The sequence below is a fragment of the Crassostrea angulata genome, chromosome 7, assembly GCF_025612915.1.
Source record: "Crassostrea angulata isolate pt1a10 chromosome 7, ASM2561291v2, whole genome shotgun sequence".
Classification (NCBI taxonomy): Eukaryota; Metazoa; Mollusca; class Bivalvia; order Ostreida; family Ostreidae; genus Magallana; species Magallana angulata.
In genome coordinates, this window is record NC_069117.1 from 53,113,259 (window position 1) to 53,138,277 (window position 25,019).

The window sequence follows — 25,019 nt, forward strand, 5'->3', positions numbered from 1 at the left end:
TATAATCAAGGGAGAAATTCATGTACAAGACAATTCAACATCTTGTGTATAAAACTCTTACACAATTCTAACTCTGGTATGATAAAAACAGATCATGTTTATTTGCATGATAATATAACATCAAAAATATCTGCCTTCAGTTCATCAGATCAAAATCGTCTCTCTGAAAGCCAATCATATGGAGTATTAATTTAAAAGTTTACAGTTCAAACAATTAACATATTTTGAAATTTCATTCTCACTGTGAAACAAGAAATGTGAGACTTTTAATTAATATTCATATAACATAGTATTAATTTTTCAACAATATTGATAATTTGACCCTTACCATTTCATTGTAATCCAAAACATGTTTCTTAATGGCTGATGTGTCGGTCCATGTTACAAAGTCTTCCATATTTCTTTATAAAATAAAAACACTGACTTTTTAAAAATGCATATCTATGAGTCATAATAAAAGGTTTTTCAAGCTTAAACGAAAGCTGATTTGTTACCCTTTTAAAACCTTGATAACCTAACAAATGATGGAATGTTTATCATGGATGAATTATCAGATAGATCCCACCTTACACTAAGATGTGAACCCACCTTGTGACTAAGAAAGCCGGATCTTTAACAACCTCCGGGCCGACTCTAATGTCTGTTTATTGTCAAGAAACTCAATTCACACTAAAACAATGGTAGATACAAACTGATTGGAAATAAGGTGCACTGCAAACAATATTAACTCATAATTTTAAATCTATGAAATTAAATGCAAAATTTAAATGAAATGTTTAGTCCAGTTTTTCCACTATCAATACAATATTAAATCAAAGGATACGTCCTTGTTCTATGAATGTGGTGGCTGCCTTCAGTGTTTGTGCCATGTGGTTTTTGACCATCATTACTGGTAACCTCCGTCTAAAAAGAATAAAATAATTTAATTCTAGTTCATCCCCCCCAACACCCCACCCTACTTTTTTTATTAGTACCGCCTGAGTTGTCTTTCTTTGACTTACCTACAGAAGGAGGATGCGTTCACATTATCTGCAAGTTCCAGACCTCTCTTGGTTTCTACCAGACCCATATTGTATCTGCAAACCATTAAAATGATGACTCAAAATTCAAATTATTACCTATACATAAAAGTATCAAGTAAATTACATGGTACCTGTTTAATCATAACTTTTAATCAAATATTGGTACAAGCATATTATCTGACATAATTTTCTTCACATCTTAATCTTGTTCCCTCTCATCATCATTGGCATTGATATCATGTTTTCTACATGTAGAATAACAAATCTTCAAAACAATCAAAGGCATTAAATACATGATAAATCTTTTCAAGTAAACAGAGACTGACACAGAAAACCATGGAGAATAGCTTATCCAGATGTCCACTACAAAAACACAGAATGATAATCTCTTTCATAAAAACTCCAACAACTTCCCAGGGGGTGGGGGCAGTGGTGGCTCAAATTCTGACCAATGTCAGGTGATGCCGACCTTTATACTACAAGGACCACATGATAGGGTGATAAAATTCTGCCGCCAAATCACCCCCTATATACCATATGGAAGTGACACTGTGTATACAAAAAACTCTTATCAGAGCTATCGGCATCCGCTCCCCATCATCACAAAACAGTAGCTGAAAGTGATCGCCATGGGAAAACGTCACAAGACCCGGGACCCCTCTCACAGACGGAGAGTTTCCCTCTGTCGTCATGGCATCTGGGTTGTGTCAGCCAATGAGCAGAGTGTACAGAAGCAGCGACTGTTTAACATTTGTGGTATTTTCTGTATGTGTTCTGCTAGACTTCTGTTAAAACAGTAAATGTGTCAAGCTCTTTCTAATCACTTTCTAGGCTATGTGTAAACAGTATGGGGGCACCAAGGACAGATATAATACACACGGCCATCCATTTGATACTGTTGGAGCCAAAACTATTGTTTGTAATCAAAGCCAAAAAAAACCCATCAATTAATGTCTTCATTTTATTTTGTGTCCTTTATCAATGAACAATCTTTCTGTAATTGCCTAGCTTTCAAATCATTTTTTCAATTATTGAAAAAAAAATTTTAAAAATTGATATGTGATGAACAAGATTATGTGATCGTATGATACAGAATCCAAGACCAGATTCATATTGGTATGTTGATAAATGGATTCTCATGTTAATAAGATAAGAAGTGATGAGTATTCCTATATTTATAGTAGGATGTAATACATTATGATGAATGACTGTGCTGACACACAACTCACAGACTGATGACAGAGTTATCTTTCTTCCAGTCTCTCAGCTCTTATTATAAAGGAAAGAATCATATCTGTTTCATCTTATAATTCAAACAGTTGTATAATTGTCATGGTTTCAAGAGAGGTTTTAGAAGTTTTCACTTAATTTTTCAAGGGTCTGTCATGGTTTAAGAGTACATGTACCTGTACTTGTATGATAATAATGCATGTAGGATAAAATCTGGATTTAAGAAGGAGATAAATGTTACAAGTGCATTTACTTTTGTTTATTGCCTGCATTCACAAGGTGCCAAAACAATTGTATAGTTAAATGATCTATATGCATACACAGAATTCTTAGGGAATCGTGATCCTGTGGGATGTTTATTGTCGAGCTATTATCGGCATAACTTACACATCACAACAAAAACGAACCCTGCAGATGAGTCAATCCCACACGATCGTGCGTCTCCAGCAAACTGCACATCTGTGAGACTCACAATCCGGTGCCAAGACCAGGAAAAAACCCACAGATAACAACCAGCAAAATAGTCAATTATAGAGAGGAGAAAAAGACTTGTTTCTTATTGAGCAGTAATGTCTAAATTCAAGATTCACAATGAAAGAAAAAGCAAGGAAAGTGGGGGAAGTGTTTCCATAGGAACTAAAAACCTACAACACGAGTTATTATCAAAGGATAAACCAGAACTTTTTTAAGTGGCCATTAAATTAAAAACACATGCTTCTTTGCATGCAACTACTAGTACTAATCTTGTCTCCTACACTGAAGAGCTCTCCAATGTCAGCAACCTTTGACCTGTGAAGCATGGCAGATCCCTTGCATGCTGAGATATCAACTGCTGTAATACAGCTGCTAGACACATCACAAACAAATTACATTTGACTGAAGCCAGCGGAGACCACGGAGTTATATTTTCATAAACATCACACAAACAGCCCATTGCTCGGCAATGTACTGGATGTTAAGACACTGTTATCTGCATTATTCAGGTTACTTGCTCTGCTGGTCTTGGAAAATTATAGCTAACAGTTTAGATGTGTCAACTCAATTATAGATATTAAAGTTTACTAGCTTAGATATCTTTAAACATTTTATGTACTGGTAACTCTTTAATTTTACCTTCAGAATCCCAGTTTTAATCTTTTAAAAAACATCGCTAAAAATAAGTCTGATAAAATTATCAAAAGTAAATTAGAAGTTTTAAATTTTCAAAAATGGGGAAAGGAGGGGGGTATTTACACAGCAAGTTTTCAAGATGGTTCAGTTAATATCACAGAATGACTTTATCAAACTTTAGGTTTTCAAAATGTCATGGATGTAATAATAGTACATTTTAGGTACAAGTGACTTTTTTTAATTCCCCCCCCCCATCCCAAAAAAAATTTCAAAGCAATCATTCCAAAATCAAAACATCAATTTAAATATTACATCATTTAACCTAAGGCTCAGATATCACTTTCCCCCTAAAATATTTTTATAATATTTACAGTTTTACTGTGAGTAATGTTTGTGAAGACGGTCATGAGATGTTGCCAAATGATAATAACATAACTTTCTACTGGCATGCCTCTCACATTTGAAAACTACATTAAGTAAATATTGTAAAAGAATTTCTTCTGGAGAACGTTCAGTGGATTAACTTAGCATCTCTTCATTACATACTCTTTATATTTATATCTGTAGCAATATGCAGAGCTGACGTAACCCGGAATTAGAATCACATGATCTCTAGATACGACATCAAAATTGCTAAATGAAAACAGCCCAATTCACAATCTATACTTAGAATTATCATCAATTCCTTTTTAAATTTGAGATTACAAAAAATCTGGCTATAATTTTTCACATTCATACTTTTGATTGTTGAGCAAAATTTCAAGATTCAAGCATTCAATGAAAAACTTGGGGAGCAAAAACAATTTTATCTTAAACTCTTACACTCAATGAAAGTTAGGGCGATCACAAAAGTTTTATAGAAATCCTCAAAAAACAGGATCTCGATAATTTTGGAGTAATGAAGTCTTAATACACAATACCCAGTCAAACATCATCAAAAGCTTTCCATCTATAACGACAATATGCCTACCGTTTAACTTGAAAGCTTAGCCATCCTAACAGGGGTTTAACTTGAATACTGTTATTTACCCGGTTAAATCAGCAGGTCTGTGTCTTTGTTACAGACACGTGCTAGGGTCCTGAGCACACAATAGTGAGACTTCTCTATAATAATGATGTGTACCTTGTCAATATCCTCTGTATACATATCAATTCATCATCTTAGACCTGTTAATTTATTCATATCATACATCATACAATTTTTTTTCTTTTAAAACCCTTTGACAAGGGATTGAAATCCTCATAATTCATTAAGAACTTTTTTAAAAACACACTGAGAAATATTTAAGACTGTTTGCTTCCATTTATTTGAAGAAGTCACATAATTCAACATCAAGTATCTTACATGTACAGGTAGTTTAAAATTGTAAACGGTCCAGTAGATCTTGACTATTCTACACTTTACGATTAAACAATGATCTTACAAAGGACACTTACAGACAGACAGACGTTAAGCCATGCTTTTTATCAAATTTCAATAAGATATCTAATGCATGTGTAGTTAATGAGTTCTGAGTATTCGTGAATTACAAAGGTAAAAACTATAAATTTCCTGATCCAGTTCCCATCCCTGGGGTTTTCTTTATGCTACATATATTTACTTTTTAATCAAATGCAGAAAATTGGATTATCTAAGAATAAAGAACATAATGAGCTGCTCTCTTGACTAGCTGTAGCTCTGCTGCCAAAGATTAACAGGTTGTAATGAGAGAGGAATTTTTCATTTGCTTAGGTAATGTTCAGAGCTTACAAACCTGGCAACTTGCTGTCAAAAGATTAATACAGGCATTCACTGAGTTCAGAACCCTGATCACCTACAGTAGTTGACGAACTTCTTCAGTGCATCAGCCTGACTTTTTTATGGCGCGGAGAGCTAATTGGATTACATGAAGAGGGTGAGCATTGACCACCCTTCTGTCAGGTCTTGTAAACTTTGAAACACTCAATACAAAGCCTCCCTGTTACCGCAACAATGGGGTCATAGACCTGTCCAACTGACCACTCTCTGGAGACACTGTCACAGGGCACAAAAGACATCCAAAAAGTCAAAAGGTCAACCTCACTGTAGGGACAAAAGTCTCCTCAACAAATGAAGAGAAAGTCTCAGTAATTTCGGGTGTCTGTTATAAGAGTATTCAGTGTAGTACAGTAATTTACCTTAGTTGCAGATGTTGAAACACTTTAAGGATAACACACTTGCAAAAAACTTTAAAGCTGGTACATTATTGAACCACTTCTCTCAGAACAACTATAAGGAAACAATAAGCTGGAGCTCAGCAGATCTATTTTTGTATTTTTCGGGCAAAATTCAACAGGTGTACCAGTAAATGTGTGTTAAAGATACTGAATTCCACCAAAACAAATGATCACAATACACAATGAAATGTTTGTGGCACTTCAAGGATTCTAATTTATTTTGACAGGTTCTGCGATGTTCCCAAAAAATCAGCAGCTATAAAAACTCAGTGTTTTCAAAGATAGAATAGAAAATATTGTAGTGGAACAAAGATGGTACATGTTTACATGCAAGCTCTGGAATTTTTAAGTCCGTACGAGTCAATCGCAATATCATCAAATAGTTGCTTATCTTCATTCTAACATCAAAGCAATAGTTGTTATTTTTGATTTTAAGAAAAAATTGTTTTGACTTTAGGGTCATTTTATAAAATCTTATTGAAATCTATGACTTACAATACATGGTTCTTAATTGTGAAAGGTCATATATATGTATGTAAGGTAACATACATGTATGTATAAAATTAAAATTGAAGAGGTGATCCAATTGAAATTTTGCCTTAAATACCCGGTATACATGTACATGTATTTCTTAAAATCTGGAATTTATGATTATATAGGCCATGGACTATTAACAAAAATATTTTAAATTATCTGTTTTTTGTATTTTTTCTAAATTGATATAAATGAAATATTTTATTTTTTAAAAGTAACATAAAGAACCAATTAGCTGCTTTATCGATATGAGAGAATCTGTTTCCTTGTCTCAAACAAAGACCATCCTGTATGGGCACAATAGCACAAAGAGTTAATATTAATAAGTCAATATTTGTCCAGCCACAAAGCTCCCCCTATCCTATCCTTACAGAGCCTCGGCTTTTCCCGCGATTTTAATTCCATTCAAGTTGTACTTTCCTCCACAACACCAGTGGGCAACCTTTCTCTATACTCTAGACAGTTGTGTTTCTTCAGCCAAAATACTTCCCTACTCCTATTGATGTAGATTCTCAGCTTTTTCCCGCGTGTTTTTGATTTCATTCTTTGACATGTAGTACCTCAATTCCTTTATACAACACTCATGGGCATCTTTTGCGCTATACTCTAGGTAGTTGCAAGTGTTTATTGGTAAACATTTTGATTTGCTTGCACTGAGTACAGCTCTAAATATGTCTCCCTCTTGTCTACTCCCAATCACTGGTCATACCATCACAGATTTTCCCATCCCAAGTGTTGGCTAATCTTCTTTTCTTTGTTATATGTGTAATAATTCTGATTGGGAAACCAAAATGCCTCTTTTACACAATATTAATGTACTTAAACTTGGTAATCAACTCATTTTTAGGCCCTCATCACTCGTCTAACTATGGAGGACTACATTTTTATTGGAGATAAATTCTTGCACTAACTCAATTATAGCCATCACTTGATGTAACCAGAAGTCCCAGAGGATAGGATTACAGAACGTGTCCCCACCATCAATTCTCACAAGGCACCCACCCTGCATCACTTGTATCTGTCAAATTAGATTGCAGGCCAACTGTTCCCAATCTCACATTCTCCTGCAATCTCGTGACAGCCAAGCGTGGTTAACACTTTAACTAAGCCTTTCATGGGAAATTCTGTGATAATTTTATTAATCCTGGTACTTGGGCACATTTTGACACCCAAAGTGTTTCATGGATCATCCGTCCTTTAAAAGTTTTATTTACATCATTTGGATTGTGTGTGTATGTTTAATGAGAGAGAGAGAAAGAGAGAGAGAGAGAGAGAGAGAGAGAGATTTTCATTTTTCATAACCTTACCCTGACTTTTTAGGCAGAAAGAATTTTGAATATTCATTTTGTAAATGGGTCTGGATGAGTGGTGTTGACAATATTAGTATTTCCTTCTCTAACACAACTGTTTCAATGTGCAAAATATTTTTTTATTAGCCATCTTCGAGATAATGAAATGAATCAGGGTTGAAAAGGTTAGAAAAACCAATTTTCTAGAAAGCCTGAAGAAGCTCCTGTAGTTTTTTTTTTGATCTTGCTCACCAGCTATCTTTTGGACTAATACAAAATAAAACATAAGAGATGAATAATCAAAAACAAGAAATGAATAGGGCCTCCTGCTTTAGATATATACTGGGTTATATATGTGTTGTTTTGTTTGCTGTCCTTTGTAAGAAGAAACAGCTAAACAAGGATAAATAGCCACAATTTAGAAATTCTCTATACAGTTAGGGAGATTCATTTCAGTGTTCAATGTCACTCATTTATCAACTCTCATTTGGTTGAGGATTCTTAGACTGAATGACTGTGTGAATGATTAAATACTGATCAAAATCACAGGCATATTTTTACAAATAAAAGTGTTTCATTTCATCATTAGCACAATTCATAATATCTGTGGAAGAAAAAACATCAGTTATAAATAAAATTTGAAAATGAATTAGAATTATTTAAGGGTACAAATGTACAACAAACCTCTGAATACACATTTTATGACAGTCACAACAAAGACTAGTAAATGTCATTTGAAGTAACATGTATTTCAGTCAATGCATTACTTTTAATTAATTTTTTAGTTAAGTGGATTACATGTAGAACTGAGATGATGTTGGGTTCAAATACTACAGGGATTTATGTTTACCTGAATGCAATACATTTTGAAAATAATAAATTTCCCAAAATTGTTACTTTTTCTGTCTTTTTCAATCAATTCTCACACAAAAATATCATATCTTTATATGTAGAATACACTATAATATGCTGATTTGAGAAAGTTTTCCAAAGGTGTAGAAGACTTAGAAATGAGGACTGAATTTGAATTCTAGCTCTTTGCTAAATAATACATAATAAGTCTTAGATACCAGTACGGTTGAGAAAGTCATTAAATGAATCAAAGAAAAAATAAAACCAAAAGATGAAAGAAAAGACAGATGACTATAATAAAGGACCCCCCCCCCAACCATCACAAAAACCCTTGATTATATAAGCTCTGAAATGCCAATTATTGGTGAGATGATCCCAAAGATAAATTCAACATCAGACAAAACAAACACTCACAAGTAGACACATCAAAAATATTGAAAACCAAAGAAATTGCAAGTTCTCTAGGGATCAGAGGAATTCTACCAATGCACAGATGAAGAGGGGATATGAAAGTCAGTGTTGTTTAATATTCTCAAGTTTTTTCTCTTTTTTGGACATCTTTTGTACACCTCTAGAACAAAGAAGATATCTAAGTGTAAATTCTTGACTGAATTGCTGGATTCCAAAGAAGAGCTCTTCAATGGGTGGACAACTCTGTTTTGTTCAAATTCATTTGAAGAGTACATGTACATCTACTTACGATACTAAAGAACCATTTCCACAAACTCATATATAACTTGAAATGCAAATAATGGTATAAAGTAGTTTTAGTGTCATATAAGGGCTAAGTACATTATGAAGACACTATTTCTTTCATCGTTCAAGTATATAAAAATTACGGTAAGAATGAAGTGTACTTGGTACAACAAGGTATTAATATGACGGCACTTGACCTATGTACAAGGGTACCATCAACAGTGTTGAATATACTCTTGTAAAAAGTAATAGTACCAGCATAGGCGTCGGAACCGGGGGGGCTAGGGGGGGCTTAGCCCCCCCACTTTTTTTTGCAAAGTTATACCTAACCATTAGAAACATAGCATGATAGAGGGTTCAGCCCCCCCCCCCCCCCCCACTTTTTATCGCAGGAAAGATTATTGTTCCAAAATTTACTTTGAAAGATTGAGAGGTTAGATTCAGAAGCATACTAGCCCCCCCCCCCCCCCCCCCCCCCCCCAACGGATTAGGAATTTCATGATTTTGGAGAAGAAAAATATGGGTAAGTAACTTTTTTTTTTGGAAGTGTATTTACCCCCCACCCCCCCCCCCCCACCCCCCCACGGATTAGGATTTCCATGATTTTGGGAATTACTTTTTTCTCAATATTTCTGAGGATTAGTCTAGCCCCCCCACTTTCAATTTGCTTCCGACGCCTATGACCAGTACTACTTTTGAAGAAAGTATTGATTCAACACTTTCCTCTGCAGTAGCACTGGTACTATACAAAATGTTGAGAGTAATGAATAAATAGTCGATAACTTCTACAGCACAAACTTATTCAATTGTTTTCCTAGTCAATATTAATCAACAACATTAAATGAGTACATGTAACAGAAAATCCAAACAGTTTGATGCTTGCTTCATGAGATGCTACCATTACTTCCCAAGACAAATTTTCAACAAATACATCTGCAAATCATGTAAGTTAGCTGCACCAAACTATGCTGCAGCCATCTGAGTGTTCCTTGGTATCCTGTGAGTGGTGGTCATTTTGTTGTAACAACAGTATATTTTTAACCTTTCTGGCAGGTAGTGCCTCATGCATTGTATTTCACAACCACCTCATGAGTTATAAACCAGTGTAAGAAAAATTTCCAAGATTTTTTTAATCAAGAACTTTCTCATTCATTTTGAATTTCTAATGAGGAAAGCATATACCAATGTTGGACTAATTTCTGGATACGCAGAGCTGTTTCTAGCTGTGTATTCCAGTACTGGTATATTCTGAATGTCATGAACCAGAAATTCTTTATTTTTATTTTTCCAAATATAATACTTGTTGTAACTAAATGCAAACTCAAGGACAGTTCAAAAGAGTAATCTTGTAAATATTTTCCTACATCAGTTTAAAGTGATAAGGTGTTTACCAACTTCATTACCAAAATGTCATATTCTTTGGAACTCTGTGGACATATCAAAGCCATGTTACAGCATTCTAAAAAATACGGAATTTGACTACATTCCATCAACCTGTGGTTTTTAATCCCTCCAATGTGACAAAATAAGGAGCTCTGGAGTTATTAAACACGAGTTAAATAATCAGCATGTAAAATTCCTTGTCCTATAATGAAGAGCTGAACACCTGTTGGCAGAAAGTTATCTTGCTCGGTCTATCCTGTTTGCTATACTTACAGTTTCTCCAACAGTTGTGAAGTAGCTTCAGCTCTAAATGGATCTTTCACATCCAACTCTTTAACTTTTCTTGCCAGCTCTCTTACATGTCTTGAAAGCTTATTGTATCTGTAAAAATAATTCAATAGTTATCAGACAATTAAAAAAAAAAATCTTCCAAGCTTAAAATGTCATTTTGGGGGTAGAATCATGGTGGTCTTCCTCCATGTATTTTTTGTAATCCCCGTCTTATTATATGTAACAGATACTCTTTATTACTGAATACAGCTGGACCTGTTAGTGGCAAAAACAACATGGTTTTTAGTTCAGAAATGCTTTCATTTGCCAAGTCTTTGTAAATTGGCAAACTAAGCAAATACATGTAATTACCTCCTTATCTTCAATTTCTGCAAATTTCAATTTTCATTTCCTTACAAAACATCATTTTTATTTCATGATAACCATACTTTAACCCATTTCAAACAAAGATGGACCAATTTACGGATATGTTATCAAGTTCTGATGGGCAAAAAAAAAAATCTATATTTCAGTTATTATTTCATAACATATCTAAATGAAAGAGAAAAGTGCAAGCTCACATACCCAACACTCTCACATTACTTGCCAAAGCTACACATAATAAAAGTCAATGATTGCATGCAGAGTTTAAGGAGGAAGGGTGACCAACAAGTTACCCATCAGGTTGTCCATAAAGGGGCATGGTCACCACCAGTATTTTTTTTCTTCAAATTTTACTTTCCCAATTTTATTACCGGGGTATTTACTATGCTTACATAAAGTATTTCCAATGGTCAGACAAAATTTTAATGTCAATTCTTTGTTATGTAAACAAGAATTGTGTCATATTTTTGTTTACCGGGCATACATCTAGGTTGCTGAATAGAAAATTCAATATAGTTTGATATAAAATAAGACATGATAACACATAGAACTGTTAAATTTCGTTAATAATAAACTCACAGATGGAAAAACCTTGGGGGAAAAAAACCAAAGCTTCTACCAGTATATCAGTATATATGTATACAGCCGTTGTAAACATGGCACAAGCATTATCTCGTAATGTGAAAGCATGGGTGTGTGGGCAGTCGGACAATTTTAGGAAACATGCTGACCAAAAAAAATCAATCCAGGACTGACATTCTGACAGAGGATCAAAAACATTACACCCTCAAAAGCTTGTGGCATGTGATATTATAAGCTCATCGAAATCTGATGTACTTCTTTATATTAAGATCTATTATTGAGGATTAAAACAAACTAGCTTTGTGCTGGTCTATTCATTTTGCAGAATGGTTCTGAGTATTGCATAACTTAATTCAAAAACTTTACATTTTCAACCATTTTTTTATATTTCTTATAAATCAAGAAAACATATACTGGTACATGGTAAAAGAATATAATGTTCCATTGTGAGTTCAATAATCATATTTTAAGCATGAAATTCAATTTGCAGATCAAGCATCTCGATACTAAAGAACTGCTAGTTACATTGTACCTGGTCATTTTAGGGAAAATCTTATTAAGCTTAATATGCTGATAAATTAAAGTAGATTTCTACTCAGACGCGTCATTAATTTAGCGGGTATAATAGGCTTTAAAATTGAAAACGATATTTGTTCAGATTTACCGTTTTTTGTTCTAATTTTTTAATGTTTAATTGATAATTCTGAATTTGATAGAAACAGTCAAGTGTAAATAATGTCTACCAGTATATAAAGGTTTTGATCTTCAGTGAGTCTAATAGTTGGAAATCATGAATTTTTTTACTGAGATTTTAGTACGTTTGTGTTTATTGGAGTGGAAAGGTACTGTTTATCCAAAAAATTAATTTGTACTCAATACATGTAGATTTGAAAGAAGACTTTTAGTGTTTATCAAAGCAAACAAATGAAATGCTGTTTTCTGATATATTGTAAAAATTGTGCTTGTGACACTGTATTTAAGCTGCATGCATTTGATAAGGGGGTATATGTGTTCTAAAGGTCGTAGAAAAAAAAGAGGCATGTGAAGTACAATATTTTTTTGCTTTTTAGTTGCAGTAGACATAAATCTAATATTTTAAGTTTAAAAAATTGTGTTTAACCATAAAACTTTTAAGATAAGTTAAAAATGTGAAATTATGCAAACAAATTTGAAATAGCATTTTTGTAACATTTCATTTAATTTCATTTCATTTTAATCAATTAAATGATGATGATCACACTTGTTGTTACTTTCTTACATATTTAATGATAATTTAAAACATTTGAAATTTTGTTTTGCTTTGATATTTTTTTAATATGAGCCAAATAATGATTTTGGTTGAAATCAAGTGATCGAAGAAGGGGGTATGCATCTTCTGGAGACTATAGTGATAAAAGTAAATTAATAAGACATGTAGTTTTGGGGCTTTTTTGTTACATAAGGTATTATTCTACTTGATAAATGAAAAAAAACCACTTACTTTTACCACTAAAATCCTGAGTAGGGACCTACCTTAACAACATGGAATTATATTTCTTTGTGTCCATATGGAGATGGACATTTTCCACTTTTTTTTTTACTAAGATTACTACAGCAGATATGGCCAGTAATTAGTCATGACTTTTATCACCATTCATTTTGTAACCATTAATTCACAAAGCTCTGTTTTCAGAAAACTATGAAACATAAAATATGACCATATTTTTGTTCTATTCTGTTCAGCTGGGCAGGTGCATTTCATTCAGTTACAGTGATTACGGCTCTTGGTGACAAGGGTAACACTGGTGACAGACCTTTTTCTGTTTAACAGTGGCAGTGGTTACAATGGTTACAACAGTAACAACTGTATTCTCTTGTTGACAAAGGGTTAAGTGGTGTAAGAAATTTTCCTGATTTACAGAGCGTCTAATTTTATCTGGTTACACTGACTAAACTGGTTACAATAGTTACCTTAACCCTAAACACTATCCTTACTAGCTATAACTAATTCTAATCCCTGACCCTAACCTTAAGCCCAAACCTTAACTAACCCTGATCCTAACCCCTAATCATAACCTTGCCCTTGCCTAACCTAACCCTAACACCTACGTAACCTTCATTTGTAACCAGTGTTTTCAATAACCCTTGTAACCTGTCACAAATACATAGTAGTTTGTTAATCATAGCACAAGGCTCAGTGGTCATTGGTGTTAGGCCAGTAACTGAAAGGTCACTGGTTCAAACCACACTGTGGTCACTTGATGTTGTGCACTTTGACAAGGCACTTCATCTACATTGTTTCAGTTTGTCAACAACTCTCGACCACTTAGCACCACTAAAACCCTGCATAAGCACCGGCCTTCTGCGCCAAATGGCATGGAGAAGGATTTAACTTTAACTAACTTGTTAATCATAAGTAACCAATGTTACTGGTTACAAATGGGTTATTCAGACAGTCAAAAACTACAGAATGACCATAAACATATTAAATCAAGATGCATTGTAATGCACTTATATCTTGTATTACTCAGATACTTTCGTTCAAGCAAATTACAATTAATATATCTATTTAAATATATGATCCATCGTTGTTTATATTTTGTACTTACTTCGTGTAATCTTCTCTCTTCTGTATGTAATACTTCTTCAGTATTTTGACCTCGTGTAAGTTGTTATCTACCTCCCATGATATAAAATCGACTTTCTTAAGAAGTTTCTTCTCGTGAAATCTCAGTCTTCTCACCATCTTTACGTTTTCTTTACCTCAGACAGGCCCTCGTGTCTTCCACATTTTTTCTGAGCGGATGTTGTTGAAACATATGGGTATTCCGAGCCCGATATTATTGTACACAGATTCTACACATTTTTTTTTAAATAGTGCTGGACTTACTCAAAAATAACTTAAAGTGGCTTATTTTACTTAAAACAATATCTCATGGTAATTACGGTGGTTGCTTCAGGATATACCATTAAGTTCACGACCACAATCTAATCAAAGTACTGAAAGTACTGGAATGTGATCAGCAAGTTCTTGGGAATATGCCATTTTTGAGTATTGTAGAGTTCCTGCCCAATCTTATAAAAAATCAATATTTTTAGTGTAAGCAAGTATTATTCTCCCTTTTCTTGCATACAAATGCGTTTTATCAAAATAACAAATGAAAACATTAATTTTCCTAATGTTTACCCATTTAACGTTATAAACTTTGAAGTCACATAGTGCCTAATATAGAGCTACATTTAGAATTCATAAAATCACCGTTCAGAATGGATAACACAGAATAAAATGGGATTCAATACTCCTTTTAACACATTTTCGCGATTTTGAATAAAATGACAATTTTGATCTCACAAAGTACGGAGAATAGAGCTAAGTATCTTTCAAGTCGGTTGACAAAAATGGTATTGGGAATCTACTATAGTATTCATGCCGTATTATAATTTCTTCGTGATCTTGAATAAAACAAAGAAGAACATGAGTCGAGGGTGAAATATTATACACAATTTAATCATAGTTATAAGCACCTCCCTTTTATAAAAATGTAAGAAGGGTAACGGCAGTGTCTAGTATTTGCAATAATGCAGATGTTGAAATTATATGTTGGATTTCACAACCAAATATGGCATGTATAATCAAGTATACATACTTATGTTCATCACAAAATCACGTTTCCTTTCGAACCTATAGTTCTACATTACCAACCAGAGGACGATGTTCTTGTATGATACAATGTGCTGCAATATTACTTCTCTCGAAATGATTTTCTTTCAAACTACAGATTCAATTATTCTATTTTTTCATTAAACATGTCGTTTCATAGCCTAAATCTGGGTCAAAATTCAGTAAAAGCTAAAGGAACAATCGCCATATAATGTTCATTTTTAGTTTGAAATAGATATATAATTTGCCATCATGTGAGAAAAAATGTAATATATACACATATCACTGGTTCCGCTTACAGTATTCTCAATGCGTTGATTCATCATATGTAGCGTTTTGACGAAGCATCTGGTTGCGTAATAGTTTCGATTACGTGACATAGCAAACATGCTTACCGCTAAAAAATATTAGTACAAAAAAAAAATAGTTTCCTTAAAATAAATTATATGGCCATAATATATAAATTTGTATGAACGAAATAAAATTCGTTACCATTAAATTAACAGAATTGTTGTCCACGAAATAAATTTTGTTCCCACCAAAGAAATGTGAATGAAACATAAGATTTTATTTGAATATATATTTAGAACGCGAAATGTACACCAAATGTGATTTTAAAACTCCGAAATTTTCATCAATGTCTTTTAGGCTGCCATGCAATGACCACAAGTTTTGATTATAAAATTTACCTAAGTATTTACACACGTGTAACTGAACATATTCTACATGTAGCTTCATTTGGGGGTGTTTCTCGATCAATTGGTGGGGGGGGGGGGGGTCATTAACTTTTTTTACCGGATATCTATACGTTTGAAAGTAGCTGAGCTGATTTTCATAGCTTAAAATTATTATTATTTTTTCAATTAAGTTTTAACTTTAGCTATAAGACGCAGAACTTTCACGAATAAACGCGCAACTTTCGCAATTATACTAAAAACTTTCGGGAAAAAAGCGGAACTGTTGCGATTGAACGCACAAAAAGTTTGCAAATAAGCACGTTACCTGTGCGTTTATATGCGAAGCATTCGCAAAATATGCAAATTCTTCTGAAGTTACAATTTAAATGACCATGAAGCAGCATTCTAAATATTATACATTTTTTCATTCCATATATAATTTAAAAAAATGGTGAAAAATATCCACAAACTTGTTTGCGAATTCCACAGAAACGTTGGTCAAAATTTGTCAGTCTCGACGAATCTCGCTGAGATTTATTCCATCATGGCATTTTTTATCTTATGACAATATGATAAAGGTATATTGTATTGTTACGCAATTTCAACGTTTATTCTAATGATTATGTACTGGATTAAATTTCGCCTCAAATTTCATATTTGAAATAATCGAGCTTTCCTACATCTACATACGATACATCATTTATCATTTCATTATAACAAGAAAACACGAACTTATAAAAACATGGTTCGATCATATTAGAATCAGTTTATATTGTTATTTTGACCCCCTATACCACCAACAAAAAAAAATAAAAATAAAATAAAATAAAAGAGATATAATATATCCTTTAGAAGACGATTCGTTCAATTTCCCTATTTGACCAAAACCATACTTTTACTCATCGATGTCAGAATTGCATGAAGTTAAATCATTTTACAACCAGAGACTACACATTTAGAAATATTTTAAGACTTTATATATATTTGCGAAAAACAAAGATTGAATCTGACACAACAAAGAAATGTAATTATTGAAAAAAATAAATCATAATTCAGAAGTTTCCGATCTTATGTACATACAAGAAACATTTTTAATTGTATTTAAAGGGGCATGGTCACGATTTTGGTCAAAAATTATTTTTCCGATTTTGATATTGACAATGCTTCAGAAAGGCATTTTTAATAGGCAACTGAAATTTGAGTGTCATTTGTTGAGTTATAAGCGAGTTACAGAGCCTGAAATTCTTCGTTATGTAAACAAAGCGTTTGTTTACATATTGAACCTTAAAGTAAAAATTACAATTTTAAACCTTAAACGAATGTATTAAACGTAAATAAGCTGGAAAAAGATTTTTTACTGGTATATTGAACCTATGTAAACAAAAAACAGGGCACGAGCCTTGTTTACATGACAAAGAATTGTGATCCCTGTATTTTGCTTATAACTCTACGACTGGCTCTCAAATTTTATTTGATCATTAGAAATGCATTTCTGAATCATTGTAAATAATAAAAACATAAAGATCGAATGCGAAAATCAACCGTTGAATTTTTGTTTTAATTTGTTCAAAAATTTCTTCGACACTTCTCAGGGACGTATATACTAATTCGTCACTGGTTTTTTGTGATTATGAATATAGTTGCCTTGAACTCTTTTATGACCCATGATTCAAAACAATTTCAGTTTATCATAACCCACGTGCACATAATTACAACGTCCTTCTACAATAAGTCGTAATAATAACGACTTTATGTAATAGGCAATTTCTTTGGCTATTATTTCATACTTTAATAAAAAATAAATGATAATTGAATATGAAGATACCCCATCTACCTTAAAATTGAGATGTATATGCATAATACGCTAAACTTCGTCACCCGGGACAATTAAGTACGGTGCACTTAAGGAAACCGAGTTTGTAAGAATATGAAATTAATTGAACAATATACTTTAAATGATACGTCGAATGAAGCACGCAACATGGGGGTATGGGAGTAGGTAGTTTTAGTCTTTCCATTTATAAATATACATGTATACTAAACAAAGCTAACCCCTGCGCAATCCTGATAGTTCCACTGAAACACATCATGATAGAGGTTCAATATTAGTAAATCAATGAATTAAATTAAATTTGCCCGCTTTATCTATAAAATGGTGCATGGGGTACGAGATAGAAAATACACATTTGATTCGGAGCTGCGCATGGTGAAATATGTAAAGGTAGTTCGTCACCCCCCCCCCCCCCCCCGTTCTTTCCAAATTATCTGTCCTGACTAATCAGGATTCGAGTTAAGCAATATGACGTATCACCAAACTAACTATTTAAATAAACAAAATCATATATTTATGAGTTACATATTCATAAAAATTACCCCCCCCCCCAAAAAAAAAAAAATAAAAAAAAAATTAAAAATTCAGTAGACAGTAATAATAGAAGGTTATAAATTAACAAGTATAGAAATACAGTTTACATAAAAAAGAAGCAGAGGTGTGTACCAACAACTTAAATAAAAGCAGGATTTCAGACATGAATAAATTCATATCTATGAATTATTCATTCAAGTCGTGTGCCGAGATATTCTGTGTACAGGTAAAGTGTTCCAACTCGCGCGAAACAGCATAACCAAAATCACGGTAACATTCCGCGCACCGGTAAGTAAATAGTTCTGTGAATACCAGCACAAAGACAGCGCAAACAGGGAGACGAAAACAAAATCTGAGAATTTACAAGCCCGGGAAACAGTGTTCAAATATTGATTTTTTATAATTAGGGTTGATACAGTAAAATTTGCAAGTGATGGAATTTAACGAAGCGTGCCACTAATTTGGCGCAGGAATACAAGGGACGATGATCTTTCAAAGGGAACACGAGCGAAAAAGTTTGTTGTGAGAATATCGGGTCGCGGGAGCAATGGATTACATTTTAAACCGAAAATAAACTCAAGGAAACCTCGTGGATCTTATTTATGTTACTTTTTGGAATACTTTTTATGATGCCGTGAAAATGTGAATTAAATGGTGCAGTGATTTTTTTTATTTTTTGAGTATGGGCCACCTTATACTGTGTCTTGTGTGTGTATTGGCATTCGCTTTGGACACACAAGGTATGCAAATGAAGCAACATGCATCTTTCATATTGCACAACGTCTTCAGGGGTTTTGCATTGAACTTAACTGACGTTGGGTTGAATAACCAAATATTGTAAAAGATTATTTCAACTTTACAAAAGTTTTTATTTTTGCAGTAAACAAACTTTTGAAAGTTTTTATTTTATAGTTAAGGCTGACGTTATTCAATAAGATTGAAAAAAAAATGTTGGAAGGATGCAAAATAATTGAACGCAAATATACAGCGTGCTTTTGTTGGTGCATTCTACCATTTTGATTAATAAATTGCTTTTTTATCTCATTAATAATTTTTTTTTATAGGTTTCCAATCCTGTTTGTCAGATCCCTGTTTGAATGGGGGACTGTGTCAAACAAGTGGAAGTACCAGTTACTGTATGTAAGTATAGAAAAGGACCATTGCCTAAGTAATCTTATACTGTTACAGATTTCATCTCTTAATTAAGAGTGCTGTACAGTGTAGGCCTAATATTGAACATTTGTCAAGTCCAGAGGGAATTTGTGATTTTACCCCCCCCCCCCCCCAAAATTATCCAAAGCAGGTTCCTACACAAATATTTTATTAAATAAAAAAAAAGATCTTTGAAAAGCAGTTCTGAATTTAGTAAAGTAAGTTACTTTAGTAAGTAAAGTGGATGGAACTTTATTTTTATCTAAGTTATATATATATACATGTACATACAAATTGTGTGTGGTGGAATCGGGGTGGGGGTACTGAAGATATTGATGTTAAACCGATGGCATTGTTTGTGAATTTTATCCCAAACATGGTTTCTCAGATAGAAGGAAGACATTTTGCCTGGAAACCTAAAATTGTGAGCAAATTGGAATATCCTTATGGTGTTTTGCTCTTTGAATGTTTCTCTTCTGATTCATGATCAAAGTTTAGTAGCTGAATTGCACAAAGAGGGATTTCTTCTCTGCTCATTAATCATAATGCAGAAGCTTTATCTTTTATAGAATCTGTTATATATAATGATAATTTTTGGGGGGCTATTAAGTATTTATACTGTAACTTATGGATAAGCCATTCTTCAAATGCGGAATCGGAATTGGTAGCAAGACAGATTAGTAATGCATTGGTCATCGATAATACATGACAGATCTGCAATTCAATTGTTTGGGTGTTGTTTTTTTATAACCATTTCTTTATATTCCCAAGCTACTCTATTCTCTCAGTTTATCACAAACTTGAATTTTTCTCATTTTCTTGACTCCAGTTGCCATCCCAGTAATACAACACTGTGAGTTTGGTAATCAACGTAACACATCCCATATGGAATTGTTTTTTTTTCATTATTGGCGTTTTATATCAGATTTACCAGCCCATCTCAAATTTAATGTACTCCTTTTTAGTTAGACACACTATCTTTGGTCATCTGCCCTAATCTCTGAGAGCTAGTGTATATTGGTATTTAACATTGTAACGGCCCCTTTGTCTACGGCTTTAACAAATTAACGTTAGATCTACCTCAGGGAATCGTTGCTTTGTGTTCTTAAATCTGTATTCAAAACCTGTGGAGATTTGAATTCTTTGAGTAATTTACAGATAAGTACAGATATATATGATTTAATTTATTGTATAAACAATTTGAATGGGTCTTACTCAGGCTTTGACACATGTTAAAAGTTATTTTCTCATCACAGTCAAGAGGATGTATGGGCATTTACAGACATTCCTAAACAAAGCTTTACCCTGGGTCAAAAACAATGCGTTATCAATAATAAAATTCAAATTGATAAGACTTAAGAGACATTTTCATACTTAAGCTTATTTTAGTTTACAGCAAACAGATAAGAGAAGGCATTTATTCGTGTTTTTAATTGGATTCATCTTGTAAATGATTTAAGAAGAAAAAAGAAAAAAAAACTTAAGTTTTTCTTTAAATTTTTATAATACCTTTAATAATCACCTTTGCTGAGGAATTCATTTTCAACTGAAATTGATTAAATAGCCATTGCACCAGACATGTGCTGTGCCATCAGCTGTAAAATCAGGGACTTTGTCAGGGGAGAAGGCGACAGGTGCACGCCATAAAATCTGGCCCATCTCAGGTAGAGCCCCAGATAAAGGGCACATCTGTTGGAGGACAATCTGTTGCATGTGTTTAAGAAAGATGGAGGAATTTACGAATCTGATGAATTGTTATAATTTGATGATTTATGATCTATACTCTAATGATAGCTCTAGGTGTAATGGGTATTGAGTTTTGTTGCAGTTTATAAGAATATAAACAGGCAGGTGCCTGCATGAATAGAATGATGGGTTGTTTATAAGAGGTGTGCACTTGCTTGTATAGTGGTGTAGCAGGTTCTGTTCCCTTACACTCTAGTGTCAGTATGTTCAGTGTAGATTAATTAAACAAACATGTATGCCTTGGCATATTGAAGATGAACCAAAACCAATAGAATACCCTGGCTCATTCTGCCACGGTGAGTGCGTATTGTTCAGTCCTTTTGTGGCATGGTCAACATCTGTCAGCCAAGTTTTGGAGGGAAATGAAGACCACACTCCAATTGTTGACCATGTAGGCATTGAGGAAAGTTTCCTTTTAAAATACTGATGACAAACATCCTAACGAGTGTTTACACAGAGGCTAATGTGTTTGATTTCTCTAGTTACACACAGGAACACATTTTGTGTTTGATTTTCGTTTATTTGTGTGTTTACCAGTGTTACAATCTTTGATGCTGTACTTTTATAATTTAGCATTTACTAACTTTAAAGATCAAACTATTGAAGTATATATACCCCCTGTGTTGTGCATGGCAAGGTGCAGAAACTAATCCTGGATTTAAACTTCAAAAGTTAACACTGGTCATTTAGTTTTTGTGTAGTTCAAATTTCAGATGATAAGGCATTTTTCTCTAATACTATATTCCTGCTTTTATTCTGCTTATTAAAGAACAATTTTTAATTCTTTATGAGGTCAAACAAATAAAAAATCTCAAGGAAAGCCTGTTTTTTAATGAAGGAATCTATTCATACACTCTGATATTAAACTCCCAATCTTTGATAAATCAAATAATGAATTGGTTATGGGTAAATAAGAAATGACATTTGATCCTATGATAGATCAAGAACTGGGTTGTACAAAACAAATTAGAACAAAGTGAATTATTGTGGGGAGGAAAACGGCCACCCTGGGACAATTCAATAGATTTGCACAGATAAAATCTAGGTTTTATGGCGAGAAAAGTGCCTGAATTTAGCCTATCCTTGAGGAAAACTTGTCCAATGTATTAATGTAACACATTATACACTGTCCTGGTATAATACACTCGCTGCGATTTAAGATTCAGCACTGGATGAGGGTTGTAGGGAAATATGGAAGCCAGTGGCATGTGTGGAGGATTCGATAAGGCCCCACGATAGAGCTCTAAATTAGCACATCATCTTTTCACATCATAAAAAACTCAGGCACAGATGAAACAAAAAATCAGTTTTGATGCTCTGTTTACAGTAATGCAAAAACATTTTGAAAGCAAGTGGTACTTGTGTTGTGAGTCAGATAAAATAAATATTCGGCAAATGATTCAGTGTATAATTCAAAGCTCTGTCTTTGAACCGCGATTTTCGTTTTAGGTAGCTTTTGTTTAATCCATTTTTTTGCAAGTCTTCTAATTGCTTTGAAATAGAAGCCTTGAATGCTTTGTCCAAGTGATTTATTTTAACTGATTGGACTGGACGGACAGATTATCACAGTAGCCTGAAGGGTCACCTTAGAATACCTGAGTGACCCGGTCATCATAGTAAATCAGAGACATGGTTAGGACGTGTGTGCAGTCTTGACCCAGAAAATTCATACTACTTATACTATATATATATATATATATATGATAGACTTTACACTAATATGATAGTGTAATTGCACCAAATGCTGAAAAGTTTGTATTTGGACCAAGTCGCTAACAATTTTATCAGAGCTGCAGAGTCTCTTTAAAAGTGAATTTAAAAGTTTTTAATCTAAAATCAAACATTTTAAGGAAGTTGTAAGATGTAACTGATGCTAATTATGGCAGGTAAAAAGAACAAGATTGTTATTAACCCCTGACTGACAGGGATTTTGGTCGGGGTTAATAATTTATTTAAAGCCGTTGAATTCCTGGAGATGTTTTTTGGTGCCCTTCCCTTTGGTATTGCCGTCTAATTAGCGGTATATATAGTGTCTTATGTCTCTAGCAAATTTTAGGTTACAGCACTCTATGTACAGCACTCTATGTACTTTTCTTGTGAAAGGAAGAAAAATTCATGTGCTTTTAATAAAGAAATCGGAATGGTTAGACGTGCTTGTATGATGGCAATTTGGCAATAGGGGGAAAGCTTATTATAGGAAGAATATTGAAGGGAGGGATGTGCACAAATTTTTCTTTGAACAGACCAATGACTATTAGACTGAGAGACTATTGTTACTGTATTGTGATGTATTAACAGTTAGATCGGGGGATCAACTCTGTATTGTCATGTATTACAGTTAGAACAGTTAGAACGGTGGATCAACCTTGTGTAGGGGTAAATACCTGGGGACTTGATTAGCGGGGTCTATTGTCAGCATGGTAGGGGGGATAGGCCTCTCTGTCTCCCCATTTACAGATGATTCTATGGCCCTTTGTGTAACTGTGAAGTAATATGAAAACGTTGTTGGCAAATGTGTGAATAGCAGTGAGAATAATCGTATAGGGGGATAAAAAGAGTATATCACACATGTTGGGGTGTTTGTATGGCGGGGTGGATAATGAGTCAGTGATCACTAATAAACCAATTATATGATAGACATGGAGAAACAAGAAGTTGCATCTATATGTCGTAAGCTTTGGCATTGATGGGTGTCTCTGAATTGGTGCCAAAGTGTTGCCATTCTGATGTTGTAAAGAGTGATATAGATAGGGAAACAAACATCATTGAATGTATGGTATTAATGAGGATCATTCAATTATTTACATTTAGTCATTTACTGGAAAACACCACATTGGAAAATTACTTTTATGCCTTTGTTATGAAAGTATATAAAAATCAAAGGAGGCTCATTTTTGGTGAATTCTGTAATTTATTAAAAACTGAAGCTTGAGATAATTGCCCTGAATATTGAGTTAAACTCCATGTAATAAAAGAATTAAAGCATACTTATTAATTCTGGCATTCCCCTATTTACTATTATATAATGCTGGTACTAATCGACAATGAGGGGACTTTAGTAGTACATGTATTACTAAGAGGCCAGGCAAGCTGAGGGTGATGAAGGAATGCTCAGGGTGAACACCCGAAGTTAATGGATATGTGTACCTGGAATCGGGAACAGTTTATCCGGTTGTGTTCAGAATCTCCATGTACACAATAAACATTGGGATGGAGAGGGGTATAAACAGTTGAAGGGGCCAGCAAACTTATGGCCGACTGAGACAAATTAGGGCTTGGGAGACCCACAGGCCATTAATGCACGACCCTGCGGAAGTTATCATGGCTGTCCCGACACAACAAAGCTTTAAGTTTTAATCAGACTCGGAATTAATTGCAGTTTATTTTTTCCTACATGTTAGAAAACTTTGGAAAACTGGGTTTTTCTTATTCAATGTTTATGGGAAGTTATCATATTTTCTTGCTCCTTAAGTATTATGTAAGGAGTGAAATCAAGATCTGTTTATTCAAGTTATCAGAATGCTGAATAAAATCTAGTCTGTTTAGCCCGAGATATGATATCAGAATCCGTTAGGTCATGTTTAAAGGTTGAGTCGTTAGGTGTGCTTTCTTCAGGGACTGGCAAAGAACACCTGTCATTTGGGGCCATCTGATTGGCCGGTCTCTACTTACTGTCATACGTATTTAGCTATTCAACAGAGCTGTGCCTATGGTGGTGTTACTAAGTTGATGGATCACTTGATCTATTATGCAGAGTTTGGCTTTGTCTTTAACACCTGATTGACATCGAAGTTTGCCAAAAAAAAATGAAGAAAACACTACTTTGATTGATGGCTTAAATGTTTCTTTGTTAAACTCTTTTTGTTATATAGCTTTAAAGTTTTTTAAAGT

The 25,019-nt window shown here is 33.7% G+C and overlaps 2 protein-coding genes across 3 annotated transcripts in view; one reads left to right on the forward strand and one right to left on the reverse strand.

Moving 5' to 3' along the window:
* Positions 1 to 79: 79 nt before the first annotated feature.
* Positions 80 to 14,351, reverse strand: LOC128155266 (U3 small nucleolar ribonucleoprotein protein IMP3-like). Its single transcript, XM_052816890.1, has 7 exons — positions 14,137 to 14,351; positions 10,586 to 10,693; positions 1,002 to 1,076; positions 824 to 903; positions 589 to 640; positions 329 to 401; positions 80 to 163 (listed from the first exon to the last, which is right to left on the reverse strand). Exons 1-7 carry the CDS (start codon positions 14,271 to 14,273, stop codon positions 137 to 139), a joined length of 552 nt encoding a protein of 183 aa, XP_052672850.1. The 5' UTR covers positions 14,274 to 14,351; the 3' UTR covers positions 80 to 136.
* A 4,337-nt stretch (positions 14,352 to 18,688) lies between these two features.
* The window catches only part of LOC128157108 (neurogenic locus notch homolog protein 1-like), a 48,119-nt gene continuing 41,788 nt past the window's right edge, over positions 18,689 to 25,019 (forward strand). Inside the window, exons 1-2 of one of the 2 annotated variants that reach the window (XM_052819483.1) lie at positions 18,689 to 18,970; positions 19,295 to 19,370. In XM_052819483.1, coding sequence (XP_052675443.1) covers positions 18,913 to 18,970; positions 19,295 to 19,370 — 134 coding nt within the window. In that variant the 5' untranslated portion in view covers positions 18,689 to 18,912. The remainder of the gene's footprint in view (positions 18,971 to 19,294; positions 19,371 to 25,019) is intronic. The other variant, XM_052819482.1, reaches the window with a different exon arrangement.

What these genes read in the sequence shown, in the direction of transcription:
- LOC128155266 (XM_052816890.1), bottom strand. Translation starts at nt 14,273, where the DNA reads ATGGTGAGAAGACTGAGATTTCACGAGAAGAAACTTCTTAAGAAAGTC. An exon ending in AACGCATCCTCCTTCTGTAG is followed by an intron (nt 904 to 1,001) that starts GTAAGTCAAAGA and finishes TATTCTTTTTAG; the next exon opens with ACGGAGGTTACCAGTAATGA. An exon ending in CCGGCTTTCTTAGTCACAAG is followed by an intron (nt 402 to 588) that starts GTGGGTTCACAT and finishes TATTTTATAAAG; the next exon opens with AAATATGGAAGACTTTGTAA.